We start from the raw sequence: 23,534 nt of genomic DNA, 5'->3' as shown, positions 1-23,534 counted from the left end.
CAGCGTAATAACCTAAAAGCACTGCCAGGTGTTGAGCCCTCACCTTTGCTAAGGCAGAGATACAGAAAAGCTCACTTTAATGTGGACACAGCAATAAGTGCGTCCTCAATACTAAGGCAGGTCTATCAAAAAAAGCCGCATTTTGGACAAGCCACTTGACAAAAATCAATGTCACTTGACCCATTTTCCTGGACTGGGTCAAAGAAGAGTTGGGCAAAAAGCCCGCATAACATTTCTGCATCATTTATGCTCCTTGTACGTTCTCCTCTGGCCTGAATTTCACATTCAGACAGATAATTTATCAGGCCAATGGCACTGAAATCCAGCAGCTCCTCCATGAGCAGGCTCTAATTATTGTATGGGCTCATATGGGCAGTAAAAACTAAATGGGGAAAAATCCAGAGTAGCCCCAATACTAAGAGGTTTTCCCACCCAGAGAAAAACAACCAAACAAAATATTAATGTTGGGTTTTTTTTAACAAATGGTTTTATATACAGTAACATCTAAAGCTGTCCTAATCTTATACGGTATAATTTTACATATAACAAAGTACATTATTTTGCCACTGAAATGTTACCAGCGTGTTCATGCGATCGGGTCTTTCTTTTCATGGGAAACCATAAAAGCCTTCAAAGACTTTAAGGATTTTAAGGTTACTCTTTCCTGTAGGAATACAAGTTTCTAATTCAGAAACATCCTCAACTACCCAGAGCTCTAAGCACTTGTCTTTTTTTTTTCTTGCATTATGTTACTTTTATCGTATTTTCCAAAATTTCCATATAAAACTCTGTTTTGGAAGGTAGACTCTGATAATGGAAGTTTTAAGGGAAACCATTAACACCATGGTTGGAAGGAAAAAGTTGAGTAGAAGCTGAACATAGCTGGAAGGTATGGAGATAGCGTATTAAATAATACCTTAAATAGGTCATGTCTTAAATAACATCATATTATATATTTATAATATGAAATACATCAAATAAGGCTTGCCAGCACTTTCCAGCCCATCTGCAGCAGACACTATGGCAAGTCTGGCAAGAGCACGAAGCTACAGAAGCCAACGCTGAACAACCAGAGGATTTGTCAAAGGTTTATATAAGGTAAAAAGCAGAGATTTCTGGGCTTTTTCCATATACTAGCAGACTAATTAAAAGCAGGACAGCACGCACACATTGCTCGGATTCTACGTATTTTCAGCTTTAACGTCAGCAACACGCAAACAGTGATCGCTGAAGATCCAAAAGGTGCTAAAAGTGGCTGCAAGCGCCATATTAAAATGTGATATAATTTACAGTGGTTCCAATCAAAAGCTGTAGTGTTGCGGCACCAACATAACCTGCAAGAAGAGTTTGGTTTTGATCACACTGATAAGGCAAAGAGATTTGAGGATCACTGCTGAAGAATTAGGGGCTGTTAAAATGGAATGTGTGTGCTATTTTAGCTCTCAGTCCTCACAGGTTTTCAGTAGGAAACGGTATTTTAAAAGAAAACACATATTTTATAAATCATAGCAAAAATAGATTCATTTTTTTTCCTAAACACTGAGATAAAGATATTTCTTCCCAATATTTTAAGAGTATTTTCCTTTTTCTCTAGCTTTATTGGGTAGAATAGCCTCCCCCCTTGCTCTTCAGGTTGGATAATTTAAATTTTACGGGGGGAAAATGTGAAAGGGTTTTTATTATATGTATATAGTTTGAGCCATATCCACCTTAATATTTCATCTGCCATAGTGCAACAGCAGAATCCTCACTTTATGCTTGTTTAAAAAACTGACACTTCCTACAGCCCATACGTAGCACATAAAGGTGCAAATGAGTCTTGCAAACTGATTTAGTTCAACATATAGGAGCACATTAGATGATGATACCACTCAAACGTTGTTCTGTACTGGGGAACACATTCATTTATGTCATATTCACTCAAATTTGTAATTCAAGACAAAATTATATACTTTTTACTCCCAAGGCATCATTGAAGTGCTGGAGCGGGTCCAGAGAAGAGCAACAAGACTGGGGAAGGGATTTGAGCACAAGCCCTATGGGGAGAGGCTGAGGGAGCTGGGCTTGTTCAGTCTGGAGCAGAGGAGGCTTAGAGCTGAGCTCAGCACTCTCTAGAACGACCTGAAGGGCAGTTCTAGCCAGGGGGGATTGGGCTCTTCTCCCAGGCAGTCAGCAATAGGACAAGGGGGCAGGGGCTTCAACTCTGCCAGGGGAAATTGAGGCTGGAGATGAGAAAGCAATTCTGTGCAGAGAGAGTGGTCAGCATTGGAATGGCTGCCCAGGGAGGTGCTGGACTCACCAGCCCTGGAGGGTTTTAAACTGAGATTGGCCATGGCACTTAGTGCCGTGATCTGGTCAATGGACTGGAGTTGGACCAAGGGTTGGACTGGATGATCTCTGAGGTCTTTTCCAACCCACTCCATTCTGTGATTCTGTGAAATGTTTAAAAGCCAAATGGGGTTAAAAAGGGAGAAGCACAAACTTCTGCAGGGACCTCCTGTGATTCCAACTCTTCAGGCACTGAGATTTCCATCAGAAATTACCTGATTTGCTGCAGTAAAGCTCCTTGCTCACAACTGGGGTCAGCCAGGCTGTTCAGAGCCTCTCATGGAATGAGCAAACACAACCAATCTGCCGTTAGTCAACAACCCGTCTCATTAAAGACGCTTCCATTAAAAATACCACATTACAGCCCAGATACAAATAAGTGTTATTTTCTCTGTGCCACAGTAGGATAATTTAATTGCAGAGAAACAAACAAACAAAAAAGCAGAAAAAAACAACTCATGGTCCAACTTAACCCTACACTTACTGTTTCTGCAGGGAGTATCTTAATTGCAATTATGCATTCGGAGACCAACAGAACACCGTGCTCTTAATTTGTATGTAGTATAATGAATGGGTTTTAAATTAGTCAAAAAAGTAAATATTAGTCTGTGACAAACTGTAATTACTGGGTGATCGTAGCTGTATAAATTAACTTCTGCTAAGAAGTTTTCAACTATGGTAAATATAGATTTCTTTTAGTTCCGTTGTATAGGCACAGTAAAAGGTCCCAGCAAGAGAGGGCAAGTGGTTGATCCAGAACTAATGGGGTGCTGAATTTCTTCGAAAGATCAAACCTTTCTTACCGATCGCGTTTTGTACATCAGAAGATGCTACAGAGAATCAAACGACCTTCCATTTAAAAGACCTGCCCTGTATGCCGTGCAAGGCCGATTTTTGACTTTCCTACTCGATAACGGCAACGTGCCCACAGGTGAAACCCGCGAATAACAAAATCAAGTACGGCCGATGTTAATCTTAGAACAGGAAAATGCTGGTATGATGATGCACGAAGGAAAGACGAGGTATGAGTACTTTTTGTTTGGTGCTCATAAATACAACTTCATTCATTCATCTGGAACTGCCAAGGCAATCTCAGCTGCTGCCTCTGAGAATAACAGAAACCTCATTTTCTCATTCTTTAAGAAGTCTCGCCACCCAAAAGAATATGATCGATCAGGGTGAGAAGCAAACCTCTGCTTCCCTGCCTCCTCCCTACTGAATTCAATATTTTATCCTTTTATGTAAAGAGCAGTCAATAGACTCGTCACTGCCCATGTACCCAGACATCATTACTCAACTCGGCAGTGGGAGCAGCGGCACACGCATGTGAAAACTCTCGATATTATAAAAATCCCGGTGGACCTGTGCTGAGAAGTTTGTGGGTGCCAGTAGGACGCTGCTGGTGGACTTGTGGGGCTCCCAGGGAATCCCAGAGTGTCAGGGGTTGGAAGGGACCTGGAAAGCTCATCCAGTGCAATCCCCCCATGGAGCAGGAACACCCAGCTGAGGTTCCACAGGAAGGTGTCCAGGCGGGTTTGAATGTCTGCACAGAAGGAGACTCCACAACCTCCCTGGGCAGCCTGGGCCAGGCTCTGACACCCTCACCAGGAACAAGTTTCTTCTCATCTTTAAGTGGAACCTCCTCTGTTCCAGTTTGCACCCATTGCCCCTTGTCCTGTCACTGGTTGTCACCCAGAAGAGCCTGGCTCCATCCTCCCCCTTTCCATATTGATCCCCATGAATGAGTCCCCCCTCAGTCTCCTCTTCTCCAGCTCCAGAGCCCCAGCTCCCTCAGCCTTTCCTCACACGGGAGATGCTCCACTCCCTTCAGCATCTTGGTGGCTGCGCTGGACTCTCTCCAGCAGTTCCCTGTCCTTCTGGAACTGAGGGGCCACAACTGGACACAATATTCCAGGTGTGGTCTCCCCAGGGCAGAGCAGAGGGGCAGGAGAACCTCTCTGACCTACTGACCACCCCCTTCTAACCCACCCCAGGTACTATTGGCCTTCCTGGCCACAAGGGCCCAGTGCTGGCTCATGGTCACCCTGCTGTCCCCAGGACCCCCAGGTCCAGGGAAGATCCAACAGTCGGTTTGGTTTGACAGATTTCAAAGTCAGGCGACTATTAGCCTGTATGTGGCTCCTCGGATGGGATAACAAAGAATAACAATAACGTCTTCCCAATGGGGTGTCCAAACACAGGAGGGAAGCCCTGCACATCACTGGTGCTTTGCAATCATATTAATATTTTTGTACTTGAGGGACAACTCTTGCATTCGATTTGAAGAAAACTTTATCTAAACGAAAAATAACAGCAACAAAAAGCGAAGCTGAAAGAAGGGTAGGGTGAGAAGAAGAAAAGATCATTCCTCCCGCACATTCTGCAGCTGAAGCTGCTCGCTCCAGACAATGTGCTCTGCTGCTACCAAGCCTGTTGTTATCAACCCATGTTTCTATGCATAGTTTTAAAAACAGTAAGGAAATGGAGATTTCTTTACCTTGAGGGTGCCAGAGAGGATGTGGAGTATCCTTCTCTGAGACATTCAAACGCACATGGACACAGCCCTGTGTGATCTGCTCTGGTGACCCTGCGCTAGCAGACGGGTTGGACTGGGCGGTCATACAAGCAACACGTTTTAAACAACAGATTTAAACTCCTAAGAATCTAAAATTGTGCAAAAATATCTACAGTGGCTTCCTGCAACTTCTCCTGAGGACGAAGTGCAATCACAAGAAATAAAACCCTTCCCCAGACAACATGATACCCACCACCTTCCATCTGCCCTGCGCCGCTGCTGGCACCAAAGGAGATGTGCACGGAGTGCTTGCTATGGCACCAAAGGAGATGTGCACGGAGTGCATGCTATGGCACAGAAAGTGCTTTTTACAAAAATCTGAATTGCAAATGTGTGAAGTAATCACATCAGAGCTCCACCTGTCTCCAACAGACAGTTTTACACCATTCTTGCATTCCTTTGTGCACGCACAGTATGCCTCGATGCAAGAAACCATATCGACCCTGGAAAATCTGCTTTCCAGCCAAAGAGGTTGACTTGGATAAAAGAACTGAAGAAGCTCGACTATATAACATTTATTTCAAATTAATTTTCTGCCATCCAGCTACAGCAGCTCATTTTTCCCTCTGAATAGGATCTAATAAGACCTAATAGGTGATAAATCAGTTTCCTGATTCAGGACATTAGGAAACTGCAGTGATATGTTCTGCTCGCCCAGTAAGGTCTACAGCACTCTGCTCCCCAACAAGCGGGGCATTAAACTGTCTTTAATCATCAGTCTGTCCCTTTCTCAGCTGTGTGACCGCTCCTGTGGCTTGGAAATTTCAGAATGAGAAATTGTTCTTCATGGTAAACTCTGTAGCTGCAAGCAAAGCAATTTAAAAAACACTTTAGGAAAGCTGCTCCTACATACTGCTTCTATTACAAATTACTTCGCTTCTGCATTTACAAAATATGCAGTTTAAATAATACAAATGGGTTATCAAATTATTACGATGTAAACAGATAGGAAAGTTGTTTCCTATCAACAAATCCATTATAAACTAAGAGCAAAACAGGATTATTAACTCAGCATCTATTCACTCCTGCTAATTTGGCACAGCATTATTAGAACTGAAGCTTTACATGCAACACACTCAAATTATCAGGATGATTTGATAATGCAATATATGTTGCCTGATCCACCTTCTTAGATGAGAAAGGTGAATTAAATACACGTGCTAACATCGCAATCATCACTCAGCTCTGATCTGTCAAAGTGCATCTATCTCAATTATGAGTAGTAACAGTTCTACAGAAAGTTTTCATGAGGCTGATGTTTATTATCCTTGGCTCTATAACCCATGTTAAAAGCTTTACATTCTAAATTTAAAGCTGAACGAGGCTGTAAAGAAGGTGTTGCCATCTCTGCTGCGGGAGCTCACTGCCCTCTCATCTACATCAAAAACCAACCTCATTAACTCCATTTCTTTAAATGATGTAAACCCTATCCCAGCTCTTTCTGCCTGAATCCAGTGGGGAAATGGCTAAACCAGGTGTTGTCTTGCAGCAATATTCTGGAAGTTATAAACTCCAGAGGAAAGATGCGAATCAGGAAGGACCAGCTTGGTTAAACTTGAGAGAAGTCACAAAGTACACACCTCTGCGGGTAGTTCAGGGGAATGTTTGCCTACACATGTTGGCCTTAAGAACGAAGTATTACATTGACTTTCCTTGTCTTCGTATAAAATTCTGAATACTTTTTCCACTTACACGCTCCAGATTTGAACTGTCCTATCTCAACTAAAATTACGGGTTAATATTCATATGGAATATGTACTAGTTATTGCAATGGAGGAGAATGCTTCATGTGAAAATAACATATGATTTGATATTCTTCACTGCTGGTTGTTCACTGCATGGGCACAGACAAATTGCTTAATTCCCCTATGAATCAATTGGAACATCTGTAAGGTCAACACCACGCAGACGATCCTCCCCAGATGCTCTGAGATTCTTACAAGAACAATTCAAATTAATATTATTGTTGCGATATAAAACCGTCAGTATAAATCGTACTTTATGGCGAACAAAGCATCTCTGACAATGACAATCCTTCAGCAAAGAGGAGCTGAGCAAGTTGGTAAAGTTTAATCTACCCACAATGCCCAATTGTTTGGGTAACAAACCTAAAATACGATTTCTCAGATTAAAATGTAAGAACAACACTATACGTATACACCTGCACATAAGATTAAATTGGGCCTGTTTGCCAATGATATTTATGTTGTAATTATGTCAAGAAATATTTTAAGTTAATGGTATTCGATCCGAAAGTATCTTTGAATTGTATTCAAGCCAAAAGTACCCTTAAATCAAATACTCAGTTAAGTAAGTGGATTGTGAATGGAAGATTGAAAGTATTGAAATGTGACTTCTAACCTGACATAAAAAAATGCTTTACTATAAGAAACCAGGTACCATAATTAAGTGCTATTGAAAAAGGTCATTAGCACATTTTAGGCTAATATTTATAGAAAATGGAAAACGACATACAGTATTCTTGACAAATGAATCACTGACATGACGGTGTCAGCCCTAGGAACCCCATCTGCTGTTGGTGCCTTCTCAGTCCAAAGATCTTTCACACCAAACTTCCTAATTAATGCTTCAAATTTAGTGAAGCAACGGCAGAGAGTAACACAAAATAAAACCTTTATGTGGTGATTTTCTCCCTAAGCATAAGAAAATCAACACACGTAAATCTCTCTTTTTTATGACAGAAAAGGCTTTTCAGGATTGCTCCTGCTCAGCCTAAAGCTCCTGGGAGATCCTGCAGCATTCCCAGCTCAGCACGGCTCTGTAAGACGTCTTACAGCACTCACCATCCCAACAGGGTCATTCCCTGCGTGGAGAGAATTCAATTATTAATAAATAGCACTCGGGAGAAGGAAAAATACCAAACAAATTAAACCCAGCCGGTTGCGTATCACTGCAATTTCATTTAATAACACAGCTGGAAGGGATTTGGTGGTAACTCTTGGAGTGGATGTCACTCGTCCTTTCTGCCCGTGGCCCACAGTGGAGGTCTGGCATGCTCACAGCCACACGAAAACCTGGGAAAATAGCATATACCACCAAATTTCATCTCATCACAAGGCAACTATCTCGGGTTAATTGTGGTATATCGCTATTATATACCACGGGCTTTCTGCAAGACATTGCTCACCGGTCAGACAGACTGGAAAGGCAGGTTTTATAGATCTACAGATCAGTTCTCATGATCATCCCTGCTGTTCACACACATCTACGTCTCTGCCCAAAACCCGCTCCAGTGTGGATTAATACAACCCCTTTCTGTTTATCAGCTGTAACACAACTATCACCGTCACCACGTAGAATCAAGGCAACTGCTGTGTTTCATCTATCACGCTTGTACAGGTTGGGTTCCCACGTCAGAACAAGAGAACGGCTTGAAGAGAAACACCTAAGTAAAAGGGATTAGATATTTTACAGGAGAGAAAACAGCATGCTTTGATCCCAAACTCTATGTACTGCACAGGGGAAGTTTACAAACTTAAATCAAATCTGAGTTACGTGTGAAGTGGAAGAGTCGGTGTCAAGGGAACTACGGAAGAAACGTTCAATGCAACAGCATTTTTGCCCATTGGCTTCAGTGGGTAATTTTCCACCCTCCTAATCTTCAGAACAAACAAATTAGCAATTCATACTACAAATATCACAAGTTAAAAATGAAATTAATGCAACGGTTTAACTGAAATGAGCCTGAGTGAAATGCTATTACTTTCCTTGTCAACTCAGATATTCACATACCACGTTCTGCTTTGTGAAGACAATATCCACAAACCCCTCACTAAAATCTTAAAATCTCTAAAACAATTTTGTTTATTATTTTATTTTCAGGGATACACTTGAGTTTTGGGTTGGGGTTCCAGTTTTTATTTTTGAAGATGTAACATGGAAGGGTTTGGTTTAAGTTTTCCCTTGGCAATACTCTACTTTTCTCCTAAGTACCTTTATTCCATGAGTTGTTTCTAACATAAATAATCAGTTTGAAATCCTGACTATCAGTGAAACAAACTCTTAGAAAAGTTTGAAGTGCTGAATGTCTAAAGCTTCGTTGTGAGTGAAATCCACAGCACAGTATGGATGGGAATCCAGTGTGCGCTCTGCATATTCATATAAAATGATCAACAGTTTTAGTCTATTTTCAAATTCCTGATTAGCAGCTCTGATGTTCAGATTGAAAGCACATTTTACATGTTGGATGAATAAATCACGCATGGCGGCATACATTTTTCATTATTTCTTCATAAATTCCTCATTTCTTGTTGCCGGTTGTCGTGGCAGAAACTAAAATTGAAGAAGCTGTAAAGAGTCGGTCTAATTTAATTAAGACAACTGTTTTCAGGACTATTTGACAAGAACTGGTTGATGCTATGTATCACCCAGTATGGATGTCAAGAGTGTAATGGCATCACCCTTGAGTAGTTGTTAATCATTTCACAAGTCCCTCAGGTTTTATAGTTAATACTTGTTTATAGATTCACACTCATTATAAACTGTGTTTTCTTTCACTTTAGCACCAAATGAGTGAGATTTTCACCTTTCATCAAAAACAAGAGTTTACCAGAGTGGCGGATTCTTTTTGTTCTTTTGGAGACCATTAGACTAGAGGGGAAAAGAGTAAATTAAGAGGAGGGAGGAAGAAATGTATTGAGAAGTAGAGTCCTCAGCCTTCAAGAGAAATTACAACCGAGCCAAGAACATTTTCTCCTGCTCCCTTCGTCGCGGTCTGCGTGGATCAAAACACAGAGAGGGTGAAAAATGAGCTCTGAGGGTTTGGTCGGCATACGTAGAAGTGTCATTTGAAGGAAAGCCAAACTCAGCACACATTTGTATAACTTTATTGCTACGCTAAGGGACTCCAGCACTGAATTTGGCAAGGAGCGAAAACACAATGATCCCTCTCTACACCTCTTGATCAGTATTCACCTGACAAAGTGCATTTGCTTCTTGGCACTCCTGCTGTAGAATTGCTTGGACAAACTGGAAAAATGGGGAATAATTCTTAAAAAATAATAAAAACCTAAGATGCTGTCAAAAGCACTAAAAATTACAGGTTTATGTCGACCAGGAAAACTAAACACAAGGGGAAAGTACAACCCAATATTAATATATTAATCAGGTAATAACTATGGGATGTATCTCAAAGATGGAAATACTTTCCTTAAGAAAAGTTTTCCTCGAGGAAACATGACTGAAGTGGTTGTGGAAGAAGCATGTTGTAAAAAATAGTTTGACTAATGAAGAAGTATTTAGTGATCAAGAAGAACTTACATAAAACATGTTTGGTTTTGACAGCTGGCAATTTTACTTTGATTTTTAAAAATTAAACGTGGTTGCTGGCTCAAAAGATGCAAAATAGTCCAGCAAGAAGAACATGAGACAACAACATGGGAGGTAGAGTGAATACTTGCAAATGCATCAGAGCATCACATCGCCTTTTAAAATCTCACTGACAAAAATGCAACTACAGTTCATCCCAGAAATGTATCTGTTTGGATATCTTTGTAAGTGAGATATCAGAAAACCACCAACCATCATCTTCTGCATCTTACTCGTTTTTCCAACACACCAAGGAACAAAACCAGTGATTACCGAACACTTCATTTCTCATAAGGAAAATTCCAGCATGAATAAATAAGTAATGCCATAAAGGTAATTTTTCAGGTTTTCTGTTGATACAGGATCACCTGTTTCTCCCACAAAAAAGTGATCAACTTTTAACAATTCCTCAAGTCTGATAACCTGACGTGTTCTCTACAGCCGGACCTGCACAGCCTCGCTGGTCAGGGATGAAGGATAAACCTGGGAGTGTTACAGACACTGATGTGACTACAGAAAGTGAATCAACGGGAATTACGGTATTTCCTGCCGCATTTGTTGATACGTAAGGAGAGAAGCACACACCCAACTTGCTTTTCCTTTGCAATATTATAAATTTATCCCAGAAGAAATCCCTGCCTCAGCAGGAGGAAAAGAGCAAGGGTCTGACGCTGCTCCCCCTTCCTACGGGGATCCCTTGGGAAACCAAAACCTCCCGCTTACCTGAAACTGGGTTTTTCCAAGGAAAAGGGGCATGAATTTCTGTAGCTCTGATATTGTTTGCAATTCTTATTAAATAAAACCCCAAAAGAATAGTAGAGTTACAGTGCAGAGCAATCGATTTTACTGGAAAAGTAAATAAAAGGCTTTTTCAGCCAAAAGGCCATTTTCTCTCCCACCCCTGAGTGCTGAGAATAATGAAGTCACTAATTGATGGTCAAAGCCATAGAATTTACGATGCAGTTTCAAAGCGAACTACAGAAATCTTCAGTACAGAGTGACAGCCAAGAGCAGCATTTAAGCCTGAACTCCCATTTGTAATATACAAGTAAGTACTTTTTGTTTACTTCTAAAGACTGAAATATTGGGGTTTTTAGAATGTTGAAAGAGGAAAAGATTAATAAAACTCAAGTGTGAAACAGCAGCACACCCTTCACTCAGTAGGTATTTTTATATGTGCAATAGTATTAACTCAAATTAAGCTGACATGGAAAAGTAACGATTTTAAGTGAAAATTGCTACACCTTCCGTGTTAAAAATAGACATCACGTGCCACCAGCTTTTACTGTTAGGAAAAATGGAGTCCTGCTAACATGCTTTTTGATTTAACACCTTCAGTTTCATTTAATTACCTGCTTCATGTTGCTGCTTTAGTAAGAAACAAGCATTTCCACATTCTTGTTCACGCCATATATTTTGTGCCAAAAAAAAGAGAAGCAATTTCAGATTTGGGTACGTGATGTGACCAGCACTTGGTGCCGCTGTTTCAAGGTGCAGGCTGGATGGATCCAGGCCCCAGAGCACAGGCTGCCTGTCGGGGCACCAGAATTTCAAGTAATTTCAATTAATAACTGGAAAAGCACATTTGGGTGGGTTTGGATGTCCTTGCGTACATGCTGCACACACCACAAAGCCATGTAGTTAGTGGGGTTCCCCAGGGGTCGGTACTGGGTCCAGTCCTTGTTCAACCTGCTCATCAACGACCTGGATGAACAGACTGAGTTTGGTGATGGTCCCAAACTGGGAGGAAGGGCTGACACAGCAGAGGCTGCACCGGGCAGAGATGAACCTGGTGAAGTTCAACAGGGCAAGTGTAGGGTCCTGTACCTGGGGAGGAACAACCCTGGCACCAGAACAGGTTGGGGTTGAGCTGCTGCAAAGCAGCTCTGCAGACAAGGACCTGGGAGCTCTGGTGGACAACAGGGCGACCATGAGTCTACAATGTGCCCTGTGGCCAAGAGGCCAATGGGACCCGGGGTGCACTAGGAAAAGTGTGACCAGCGGGTTGAGGGAGGTTGTTCCTCCCCCTCTACTCTGCCCTGGGGAGGCCACATCTGGAGTTCTGGGTCCAGTTCTGGGCGGTCCCAGGAAATTCGGTGCTGCAGGGAAAGAGATTGATCTGGCACCAAAACGGAATGCGAGGACACAAGCAAAGCGAAGTAAAGCTGTAAGGAGCACGGTCCCAAAGGAGCCATGAAATGAGAAAGCAAACATTCATACGCAGCTTCATCCCAAACACCCACACTGGCACAATAATGTGAATTAATTGCTCGTAATCCGACCTCCCTCAACCTTATATACAGCTACACTTTGAATATCTACACACCAGGGTCTTCTCAGTGGGTTCAGATGGCGAAAGAGAGAAAGAGCATTCAGAATTATGAAATACAATTTAAAATTACAGTTAAGGGTTTTTTTCATTTATAATTAGAAAATTTAGAATCAGAAAACTGTACACTGAAGGAAATCTTCCACTAAAGGATCTACCTGAACTAAATGTAACCTGCTACGGCTTTCTGCTACTCCCAAAACAATTAACGCACAAACCAGACAAACAGAAATATGTGACAACATATTATTATCCATAACTCAGTGCAGAATATGCTGAATTTGTCTTGAACTGCACTATTTGATAACCAAAACATGTCATAAAAATCAAACTGATGAATCTATCGGTTGGTATAATACACTCATGAGTACAATCATCACGAAGTATTTCCTTGTCAACATAGGTTTAGACTCTAGGAGGGAAAATAATATCCAAATCATTATTTTCCATTTGAAATTAATTTGGCAATGCTTCTTCAGATCTCAGTTGGACTCTTGCCATGGAATTATCATGACACGTAGTCTAATAACCTCTTGCAGCTTTCTTTCAAAACAATATTTTAAACCCAGGAGTTCTTAACACTTTATAGATACAAGTTGGGGAAAAAAAAAAAAGGCTATGTATCCAAAATAATTAGTTGTCTTTATTAGTATCTTATTAATAACAAAACAAACCAGACATCCACAGCATTGTGTGGATGATGATTCTACAAAGTGAGGAAGAAAAAACCTATATGTGATGTTACTTTGCCTCTTTTTTGTAACCATCAAGCCGAGCTGCTACTTTTGCTCGGTCGCATGTGGTGTATATGCCCTACTTTTATTTGAAAACATCACATTTCTGAGCCGCTTCTGCAGAAAAACAGGCTGTGAGGTGCCTCTCGATTACTCATTACCTGTTTGCACAACAAATAGTTAAGAGTTAGTAAAATATATCAAGGAAGGTGACCAGCAGGGCAAACCCTTGGTTTAGTCACTACCCCTTCCAGTGAAGCCCCATGAAATACCTGGGATGTAAATACAACAGAAGTAACATGAAAAGTCTGCTGGGCGAAGCATTACTCTAAATCAACAGTCCTCAAGCGTCGTAAGATACATGTAGCACCCAAAATGTCTTGAAGGGATTAAATCTGCCATCATTCAAAGGAGGACAACCCGTTAATGAACAGGAAGGTTGCCAGGTCTAACCCTTAGGACAGTCTTGCTGCTTCAAACTTGCCCAGAATAGCAAGGCCTTGTAACAGAAGAAGAACAAAATCTCTAGAAAACCTTAGTTCACTTTTTTTGCCTTTCATATATAAAACTTGAACTGCAGAACACCAGCAGTTGGGATCATTTTATCCCTATGTGTTTCTTTCTAGTTCAGGCAGAGATGTTCCCCAACAAGCAATTCTTCTCTTTAAAGCCACTGTAATTTTCTTGCGGCAAATAAAAGGTTGAAGTGTCAAGGAATATATCAGAAATATTTTGAGAAGACGTTAACTACTGCTGAACAATGAGGGTGTGCATATTAGCCTAATGCTCCACGGTGATAGTTTTGAAGCGAGTACTGAATAAGGCTCATTCTTTCCCCAACGAAATTAAACACAAAGATTTCCCTTGTGCTCTAGGATGAAATACATTTGCAACAGCCTTCCCCTGATTTTATAGATGGCACGGTGCAGAGATCTCCCTTCCCAGGAGGAGAGCAAATCCCAGCTACACTTTAAGGCCAGAAAAATAAGTTTATCAAGGGAAACACAACAATAAAGGACAGAATAAGCAGAGTCACAATCACCCAGCCCAAGCCAACTTCCCACACCTTCACCAAAAAAATACGTGTGTCTCCAAACACACAAAATCCATAATCACAGAATGGACTGGGTTGGAAAAGCCCTCAGAGATCATCCAGTCCAAGCCTTGGTCCAACTCCAGTCCATTGACCAGATCACGGCACTAAGTGCCATGGCCAATCTCAGTTTACAAACCTCCAGGGCCGGTGAGTCCAGCACCTCCCTGGGCAGCCATTCCAATGCTGACCACTCTCTCTGCACAGAATTGCTTTCTCATCTCCAGCCTCAATTTCCCCTGGCAGAGTTGAAGCCCATGCCCCCTTGTCCTATTGCTGACTGCCTGGGAGAAGAGCCCAATCCCCCCTGGCTAGAACTGCCCTTCAGGTCGTTCTAGAAAGTGCTGAGCTCACCTCTAAGCCTCCTCTTCTCCAGACTGAACAAGCCCAGCTCCCTCAGCCTCTCCCCATAGGGCTTGTGCTCAAGTCCCTTCCCCAGTCTCGTTGCTCTTCTCTGGACCCGCTCCAGCACTTCAATCTCTTTCCTGAGCTGAGGGCCCAGAACTGAACACAATACTCCAGGTGTGGCCTCCCCAGTGCAGAGCACAGGGGAAGGACCACTGCCCTTGTCCTGCTGACCATGCTGGTTTGGATACAGTTCAGGACACCATTGGCCTTCTTGGCCACCTGGGCACACTGTTGGCTCCTGTTGAGCTTCCTGTCCATGAGTCCCCCCAGGTCCCTTTCTGCCTGACTGCTCTCCAGCCACTCTGTGCCAGCCTGGAGCGCTGCAGGGGGTTGTTGTGGCCAAAGTGCAGGACCCGGCAATTGGCCTTGTTGAACTTCATCCCGTTGGAATGGGCCCATTTTTCCAGTCTATCCAGATCCCTCTGCAGAGCCCTCCTGCCTTCCAGCAGCTCCACACTCCCTCCCAACTTGGTGTCAGCAGCGAATTTGCTGATGATGGTCTCAATCCTCTCACCTAAATCATCAATAAAGATGTTGAACAGGACTGGACCCAACACTGACCCCTGGGTCAGCTGGATGCAGCCCCATTCACCAGCACTCTTTAGACTATATATTAATAATGGAAACCTATGTTAAGAACATTTCTAACTCCTAATGGCTGGGATAAATAACTTGTTGCATCCTTTCCTCCCACTACAGAAATCAGCAAGGGAAAAGCACCCACTGAAGGATATTCCTTCAAGGAATCGCAGCCTTTTCAGTGAGAATAAAACCCCTGTGTTATTTTAAACATAGCCAAGTACAATCATTTTACAACCAGGTCCAGTTAATTTGACAGGTACGGTACTAAACCGAAAATCCTGCAAGGTCTTTACTGAAAAGGTCACTACATTATGCAACCAGGTTTTATGGACAGCAAATAAAAAATCCCTCCACGTACAGAAATTGTAACTTTATAGAATTTATCAGTGTGTGTTCATCTATTTTATTTGAAGACCAAATCTCTGGATGAGTTAATTTTGAAAACTGGATCCTAAGAAACGTATATGCTTTGAAAATTTTTATCCTCAATCTATACATTGTAAATAGCAGGAGGTGGTTTTTTTTCTATAAAGAGACATATTTGGCACTAAACAGAATTACTGTCATTCGAAGTCTTATTTCATTCTATTGTAAATAAAAATACTTTGTGGTTCAAGCCGCATGTCTGGGCTCTTAAACTGTCTAAATAAGTAAGCAGAGAGTCCTATAGAAAATGTATTAATAGTCAAGAAAAACAGCGCCAATCCCTTTTAATCAAAGCTTTTCCTACTGTTCAGACTCTTCTAGAAACAACACATCCCTTCTCATCCTAAAAATATACGTACATTTCAAACACTTCTTCACCAAAATATCATATTTGGAAATGTAAAACCACTACCATATTCCATAACAATACAAATTGAGTAAATATTGTAATGATCAATTATATAAGGCAGCTTTCAAGTTATGTCTACTAATAATCTCTTTGAATATATTAATACAGGCTTGAACATTGTTATATGCAGGGCTTTAGGAAAATGAAAGGTTTTTTGTGCTTCTACCCCCTATCTCTAATATTACTCGATTGTCTGTAAAACTGCTTTGTGTTCCTGTATTTTCTGTAGGTTTCAATCCAGAATCTTTGCCATCCTTCGGGACCATTTTCCCCATTGTGAAAACCACATCTCCACCCATCACGAGCTCGGGATGGATTATAAACACAACCTTCTGCGCTCGCACCTAATTTGACAGATGCGACTTGACTTGTCCATTACATAAGTACAAAGAGCCTATTTTCATACATTTATTAAAAAACATGTTGGTTTTGTTTCTCTGCGCCTGTATAAAGCCTATGGCAATTAAGCAACATTTCAATAAGCTAAAACCCAATTTTACTCTGGCTTTGGGTTGCTTGTCAGTAGGAATAACTCCCAGGCAACCCAAGCCTGTGGTACATTTTAAGGTTCATGGTTACGCAGAACTTGCTCCGGTTCGTAACGTTTGCACACTATTGATGGATCGGCGCGTACATCGCTGAAGTTAATTCTGCGAGCACCGTATAGATCTGACAGGTACTGCTATGACAACAGCCTACATCGCCCTGGGAGCTCCAAAAATAAACGCTCCAGCAACAGCAAAAAGGTGCATGTTTACCAGGCGCGTCTCCCTGGTCCTTTCAGCCCTTTTTGCAAGGTTGGTTTTGTTTTTTCACACAGAAATATCAGCGATATTCTGGATTTTCAGGAGGGAACGCACCTGCAAAGCCAGCGCAGCTCTGGGGTGAACACGTAACACCACCAGATTCCTTCCACAAGGCAAGAAAACACAAAATACACAGGTGCAAGAAACCTCCTTCCCACCAAGAAGCATCTCATCCCCTTCTTCTCTGACTTCAAAAGGCAAAATAACCAGGTATTTTATGTAAATGCGGACATTAGACAGAAAAAAATAGAACAGAAAACATCAAATTCATTTTTCACAGGCAGCTCGGCTTCCACTGGAACAGCCGCAGATGAAAGTAGTAGCTACAAATTAATATATCATAAGGTCTACCAAAGGAAGAGATTGTCTCAAATGCCAAAAGTAAGACCAAAGACTAAATTATTTTCATTTACAAAAACGCAGAGAGGAACTGTTTTCATGTTCCGAGTTACGTGCTTAAGAGGAAGCTGAGTTTAGCTTGTTAGCTTATGACAAAAGTTAAAAACAATTTCTAAAACATTTCTGAATCATTTCCAAACATGACTTAGAAGGGAAAAATGTCAACAATACAAAATCCCTGCTTTTCTTTTTAAAAACTACTTCTCCAGTTAAAACTCTTTGAGCGTGTTTTCCTGCAGGAGATGCATGGAATGAAGAATCTGCCTCCATCTCTACCCTAAAAACACAGGAAAACCTCCTATTTCCAGCTATTAAGTACAGCTACTGGCGTTTATCGCAGAGACCTGCGAGACAGAAATACTATCAGGCCTAAATTTCATTATCAAGCATGTGGTGGATCGCCACAAAGCAGCTGTCAGCACAGCTGATAAAACCCCTTTTTAAAACCATCCACTGATATTATGCCTTTATCTTAATAGGCATAACTCTTCCTGAAAATATGTACACGTGTAAACCTTACGGCAGATGTAATTTAAAGGTGTTCGAGTATCTTAAACAGAATTATGAGTGATTTCCAACAGGAAAATTTAAAACTATAGGTAGGATCTTCTTCTAAAGTTGCTTCAGCTCATCCTTATTTTTAGGCAATGTGGTCACAAATACATTTAATAACCGCTTGCCAGGGGTTTACCTGGTTTAAAAACTCCTGTTGAAAAACAACAACCCAACAGATGAAAAGCTACATAAATCTGAAGTAGAAACAATCCTAACGTGGTGCAACATGGAGAAATGGACCAAGTCCCAGCCCCGTGTCCGCTGTCCCACACAGAGCGACAGAGGAGCCTCCAGAGACCATTTACTCCATCCCCCTTCTCCCTAAATTATAACCAGCATCTTCAGGGATGCTTGTCAAACCCTTTTTAAATACCTCTTGACAACACCCCAAGCAACCCACTCAGGTTCACTGCCAAAGTATTTTCCCCAGCCTTGAACTTGAACACCGTTTATAAATTGAATTCTTATGCAATTCAATGTGCACCCATCTGCCCTGCATCAAAACTTTAGGTACGCTAAGACCATTTCCTCCCTTTCTGCCCCTCTGTCTTCTCTTTTCTTTAGATTTACCCAAATGCAATGGCCATTTCAAGACTAAATGGATGAAGATTTAAATATTTAAAGCTATTATTATTATTATTCATTATTATTATTATTAAAGCCTATTCTTTTCAATCAACCATCCCTTGAAGTATTGGCCTTTCAGGCATTCAGCTTTTTGGTTTAAACACAGTCGGTTGCTCTTCCCCTAGAAGCAGCTGTTTCAATCGTAACACGCTATGGTCTGTTATTCATCTCTGTAATCCTGTATTGATGTTGTTTTCCACCTCTGCTGCTTGGATATTGTTATTTACTGTAAAACAGCAGCCGATTTGGAGCAGAATTTGAGAGTGAAAGGAAAGGCCACAGTTTCAGCTTGAATATTCTTCTCTTTTATCCCTCTGACAACTTGGGTTGCAATGAACCTACGCCGTGACCACCGTGTCCTTCCACGTCTGATCAGCAAACCAATGTTGCCTTGAAAATGTTGGTGGCAAACCAAAGAATTACACAAAATCAGTAACACTTAAAACCCTGGACTCTTAATTAACAACTTGCTTTGCTGACACAGTAGACTCTACGTTTAATTAAATTAGAGAAGTCAGTAAATAGGGTATTAAGTGGCACATCTACGAACGAAAAAAGCACCAATTATCTCATTAGATATGAGGATTTTTGAGCTCGTTTCAGCACGGTCGGTGGTAACGCAGCAACGCTGCGGGGACGGGAAAGAGATGGAGCCCCAAGTTTTGATGCTCTGGACCAAAAATGTGTGCAAAGTACACAGAGCAGGAGTAATTCCTCTGATTATTGAGTGTGCATATATTTATGTATATAGGAATCCTACTAGTGAAGTGTAAAGTGGAGTATGAACTTCTAATATTCCCTGTAATGCATACACATGCATTTCTCCATTTCCCTTCTTCCACCACAGCTGCATTGCTATTTCAGTGAGGATATTTTAATCCACTATTAGCTACCTGGAACTAGTTAAAAATCAGCTCGCTTAATTTGGCTTATGGCACAGAAATACTGGATCTGCAGAAGTGCTTCCAAAGAGGGACACAAAACGGCATGCGCCCAGTTATTTGTATTGAGCTTTACAAGTTTTCTTCAATAAAAGTTTATAGGGGTGAAAATAAATGGACCGGATGGACAAAAAGGTATTTTACAGTGCAGCTTTCTGGTTTTGGAACCCCCATTAGCTTCGACAGGCAAAATGAAAAGCACTCCAATCAATTCAGCAGCATTTACAAATGAGCTGGTGTAATGAAAATGAACTTGTAAATTAGAGATGAACAACCCCCTTCAGCACTTCTGCAGATACTCATCAACACCAGAGAGACTTGAACAACATTTTTGTTTTTAACTTTAAATAATACTCCAATATTCTGTGAGTACCGAGGTTATTCGGTAAGAATCAAAGACCTTAACAACACATCCCGTTCCTGCTTCTTCAGGACTTGATGTTCAGCTCGGGGAGAAAGACAAGACTATTTTTAAGGATCAGAAAATCAAAGCCCGTTCCCTAACTGCGTGACACTTTGTGTTACTCCAAATTTTCCGAGTAATGAACTGCCTGGTAAAAATACCTTTGTGCTTTAAGGAGAAAACGGCAGGGAGGAAAAGGCTCTTTCTACGCTTTTGCTCTTCTATTTCTATGACCGTAAATTCACAGTTAAGAAAACAAAATGGGGCTCAAATGAACGCTGAGAGGTCATTTGGCAATATCATGAAGGTAGTATGAGGAATACCCATCGCCTTCACATCTGGAGAAAGAATCATCGCAATATCATTTGCACAGCAGTAATTGGGACATTGGTTAATTGGCATTATTAGTGTCCAACACAGACGTTCCCACTCAGATTCTGATCTCTTAAGATATTCCATGAAGCATGGAGGTCGTTCTCCCGATGGAAAGGACACCAGGTACCATACACCAGGAGGGCTTCCAAAGCACCTGCAACACAATGCTCGAGACAGGTGGAGTCCTTGAACCAAAACCACTTCCAAATTAATTAAAAAACCTGAACCCAATGGGCTTTTGATGTTCATCATCAGCTCATCTCAAAGGGTTCTTCATTTAAAAACAAACAGCAGGTGCTTTGCAAGCCCCAAATGTGCAGCCATAAGCAATGGGGGTACCGAAGCCGGCTGGATCCCCTAACTCATGTTTATTACCAATGGATTTTATTAGGCGGTTAAGGAGACTTCAGAAGCCAAGATTAAAGTTATAGTGCATTTTTATAACGACAGTAGGAACTGTGGTTCAGGATTTTATATAAGCAAACACTGACGACTTTATAGCCGTGGTAGCTACCAGGAAGGACAGAAGAGATTTCTCTAGGTAACTAGTAAATAAAATGGTTTTTCCTTATACTTTCATCACGGTAGACATAAAAGCATTTGACATACTTAATAAATGTCACAAACATAAAATACTGCACAAAGGCAAGCTAAATAATGACAATGCTGCAATTATTGAGTAAAAAAATGGGGATCAAAACCATTTGCAGCCTGTTTCTTTATTACCAGGCTGATGGAATCTGCGTTTAAAATGTCCTTTCAATCCTTTCTTGTTAACAGCACTGAAAATACCCCAGAACATACAGCTCCATGTCGGCGTATGATAATCACTAGTTTTTGAGGTAACATGCAAAACACATCATTTCTCCCCAAAGGAATACATTAAATTATTACAAGATCTGCACGGATCCCTCCTGCCTCTGCAGTCTGTTTCAAGAGCTCGCTTCTCACAACGATGCCGGCCTTAATTTGTGGTGGGCTCCAAGAACCCCAAAACAGGTCACTAAACCACTGCCCTGCAATCCCCAAAGCCGATTTAGAAATGATTATTTGCCTCAGAGAAGGCAAAAGAGAAACAAACCCAAAGCCACCCTGGCTGCTGCATTGTGTTTTACTGTTTCCAAGCAACACTGTTGTTTCAGATCAAACCCGAAGCAGCCGGCTCAGAAAGCTACGGCGCTTTTTTCCTCTCTACTCACTTATTCTGCATCATGTTCATTATAACCCAGTCGAAGGGATAGACGTTCTTCCCGATGAGATTCTTGAACATGATGAATGTTTCCATCAGAAAATCCTAAAAAGAAGAGAAAATATTTGGGAAAGACTGCTCTTCTGGATCAGAAGAGTCCAAGTGACAGTGTCAGTTATTAATGACTCGACTCAAAAGGTGTCTTACTGTTCTGCTTCATAAAAAAGTCATTATTCATACACGACACACACAAATTCTACCAAGGCATATTTATATATGATGTACATAAATCCTACAGTAATTCTATTTAAACTCCTCAGAAATGGTAACGCCAGTAATCTTATAATACATCGTAAACAACCCACGGTATTACTCAGGAACAAGCACTTGTTTGCCAGTTATCCAAAGGCAGTTTCTGCTGAAAAAACAGATCATTTATTTTCTATACCATAGAAAAATCTCACAGTCTTCTGGTGCAGCACACACGGCTCGCCACATGTCCGGTGGATGTTAAAATGTTGTTAAAAGCATAATGGTACATGGAAAGAGAAGAAAAAACCTGAGAAATTAATTTTAATCTTGCGATTACACTAAAAATACTCCCTGGAGTCAGTCAATGAGTTTTCCCTCCTCTTGCGAATACCCTCCTGAAATTTTTGCTTGTCTGGAATCAAGATTATCTATTTATTTGAAGATAGATACAGATATATATATACATATATATGATCCAGCTCAAAATGGGATCCAGGTAAGTGTGGTGGTGGACATGACCCTGAGCTGGGGTAGATGACAGCAATGGTTTGGCCATCCCGTAAGTAGGAGAGACTTAGTCCCTAAAGGGAGCAGCAGTAATTGCTTCTGCCAGTGAAAACCTGAGCCAGAACAAAGTTAATTTAGTGGCATAAACCAATTTGTTTCTACACAGATATAAACAAACATCTCTTCGGAACAGAAACCTCATGTACTTTACCAATGTAAATCATCTTGTGCGGTTTGGGAATCTATAATTGCTATCTAACAATTTTGAGTCATATCAAATGCTCGGACAAAGATGAAGGGGGGAAAGAGAACTTAACACAGAAAGTCCTTGATCCACCTCACGCAGAGATAAAACTGAACTTTTATTCCAAGGTTAGAATATTTTTCCTTTGCTACAGCTTCTCAGTAATGGTATTTATCTCATCTATCTTTAAAATGTCAAATGCCTACCAAAAAAAACCCCAAAATGTTACATTCACCAGACATTTAACTAAGGCTGTTTTTCATGTAACCTTTTCAGTGAGAAACAAATATGAAGGTGCCGCTCAGAAGAATTTCTTCACATGTGAGAACCAGCCTGTTCATCGCATTTTATGTTTGGATCCCTTGTTCTGTTCAGATGTTTCTCCTGGCTCAGAAATCCTCGGTTGGTGGGAAGGATGGAGCTGCAGAGATCCTGAGGACGCAACACTGCGGTTGTTTGGGATGCTCTGCATCCCAGCTGCTGGTACCCAAGACATCCAGGCCAAAGAGGGCAAACGGAGCACAAAAACCACGTTTTAACCAAAATAACATGTAACACTAATAAAATAACTCCTCTGTTATTTCACCAAAACCAATCCTAGCAACACAACATCAGTGAAGATGTTTTGACTTTAACAGGATTGAGATAAAACTTGGAGCTGCTGGTGGTTAATGAGATGCTACCGTTGCATAAGGCAGAACTCAGACACACACTCCACCGGCTCAGGGAAACGTGTCTTCATTGAGGAGACCAAACCGCAGACTTTACTGCTCATTTTTCATGTATTTTGGTGAAAGAGTTCCGTAATTTCTAATAATCACGGTGCTTATGTTGCTGCCCAGGACGTGACTCCAGCACAAGCTTTGTGAGAGCTGCACCTACCGGGTGATGTTCTGACTGATGCTGCTTCACAGCTGCATAAATGAAACATTGAAGTGGCAGCACAGGAAGGGTCATCACCCATTCAAGAGGGTGGATTTTGTATACTTGCCTGATTTCTTGCAGCAAACTCTGCCTCACGCTG

General features: G+C 41.3%; 1 protein-coding gene across 2 annotated transcripts in view; it reads right to left on the bottom strand.

The window, feature by feature from the left end:
• Positions 1 to 23,534, bottom strand: part of DOCK1 (dedicator of cytokinesis 1) — a 277,211-nt gene that overhangs the window by 92,766 nt on the left and 160,911 nt on the right. For both annotated transcript variants that reach the window (XM_065843012.2, XM_065843013.2), the window contains exon 29: positions 21,518 to 21,612. In XM_065843012.2, coding sequence (XP_065699084.1) covers positions 21,518 to 21,612 — 95 coding nt within the window. The remainder of the gene's footprint in view (positions 1 to 21,517; positions 21,613 to 23,534) is intronic.

Source organism: Patagioenas fasciata, chromosome 8 (assembly GCF_037038585.1).
Source record: "Patagioenas fasciata isolate bPatFas1 chromosome 8, bPatFas1.hap1, whole genome shotgun sequence".
Taxonomy (NCBI): Eukaryota; Metazoa; Chordata; class Aves; order Columbiformes; family Columbidae; genus Patagioenas; species Patagioenas fasciata.
The sequence above is the reverse complement of the archived record's forward strand: the minus strand, read 5'-3'. Positions and strand labels throughout refer to the sequence as shown.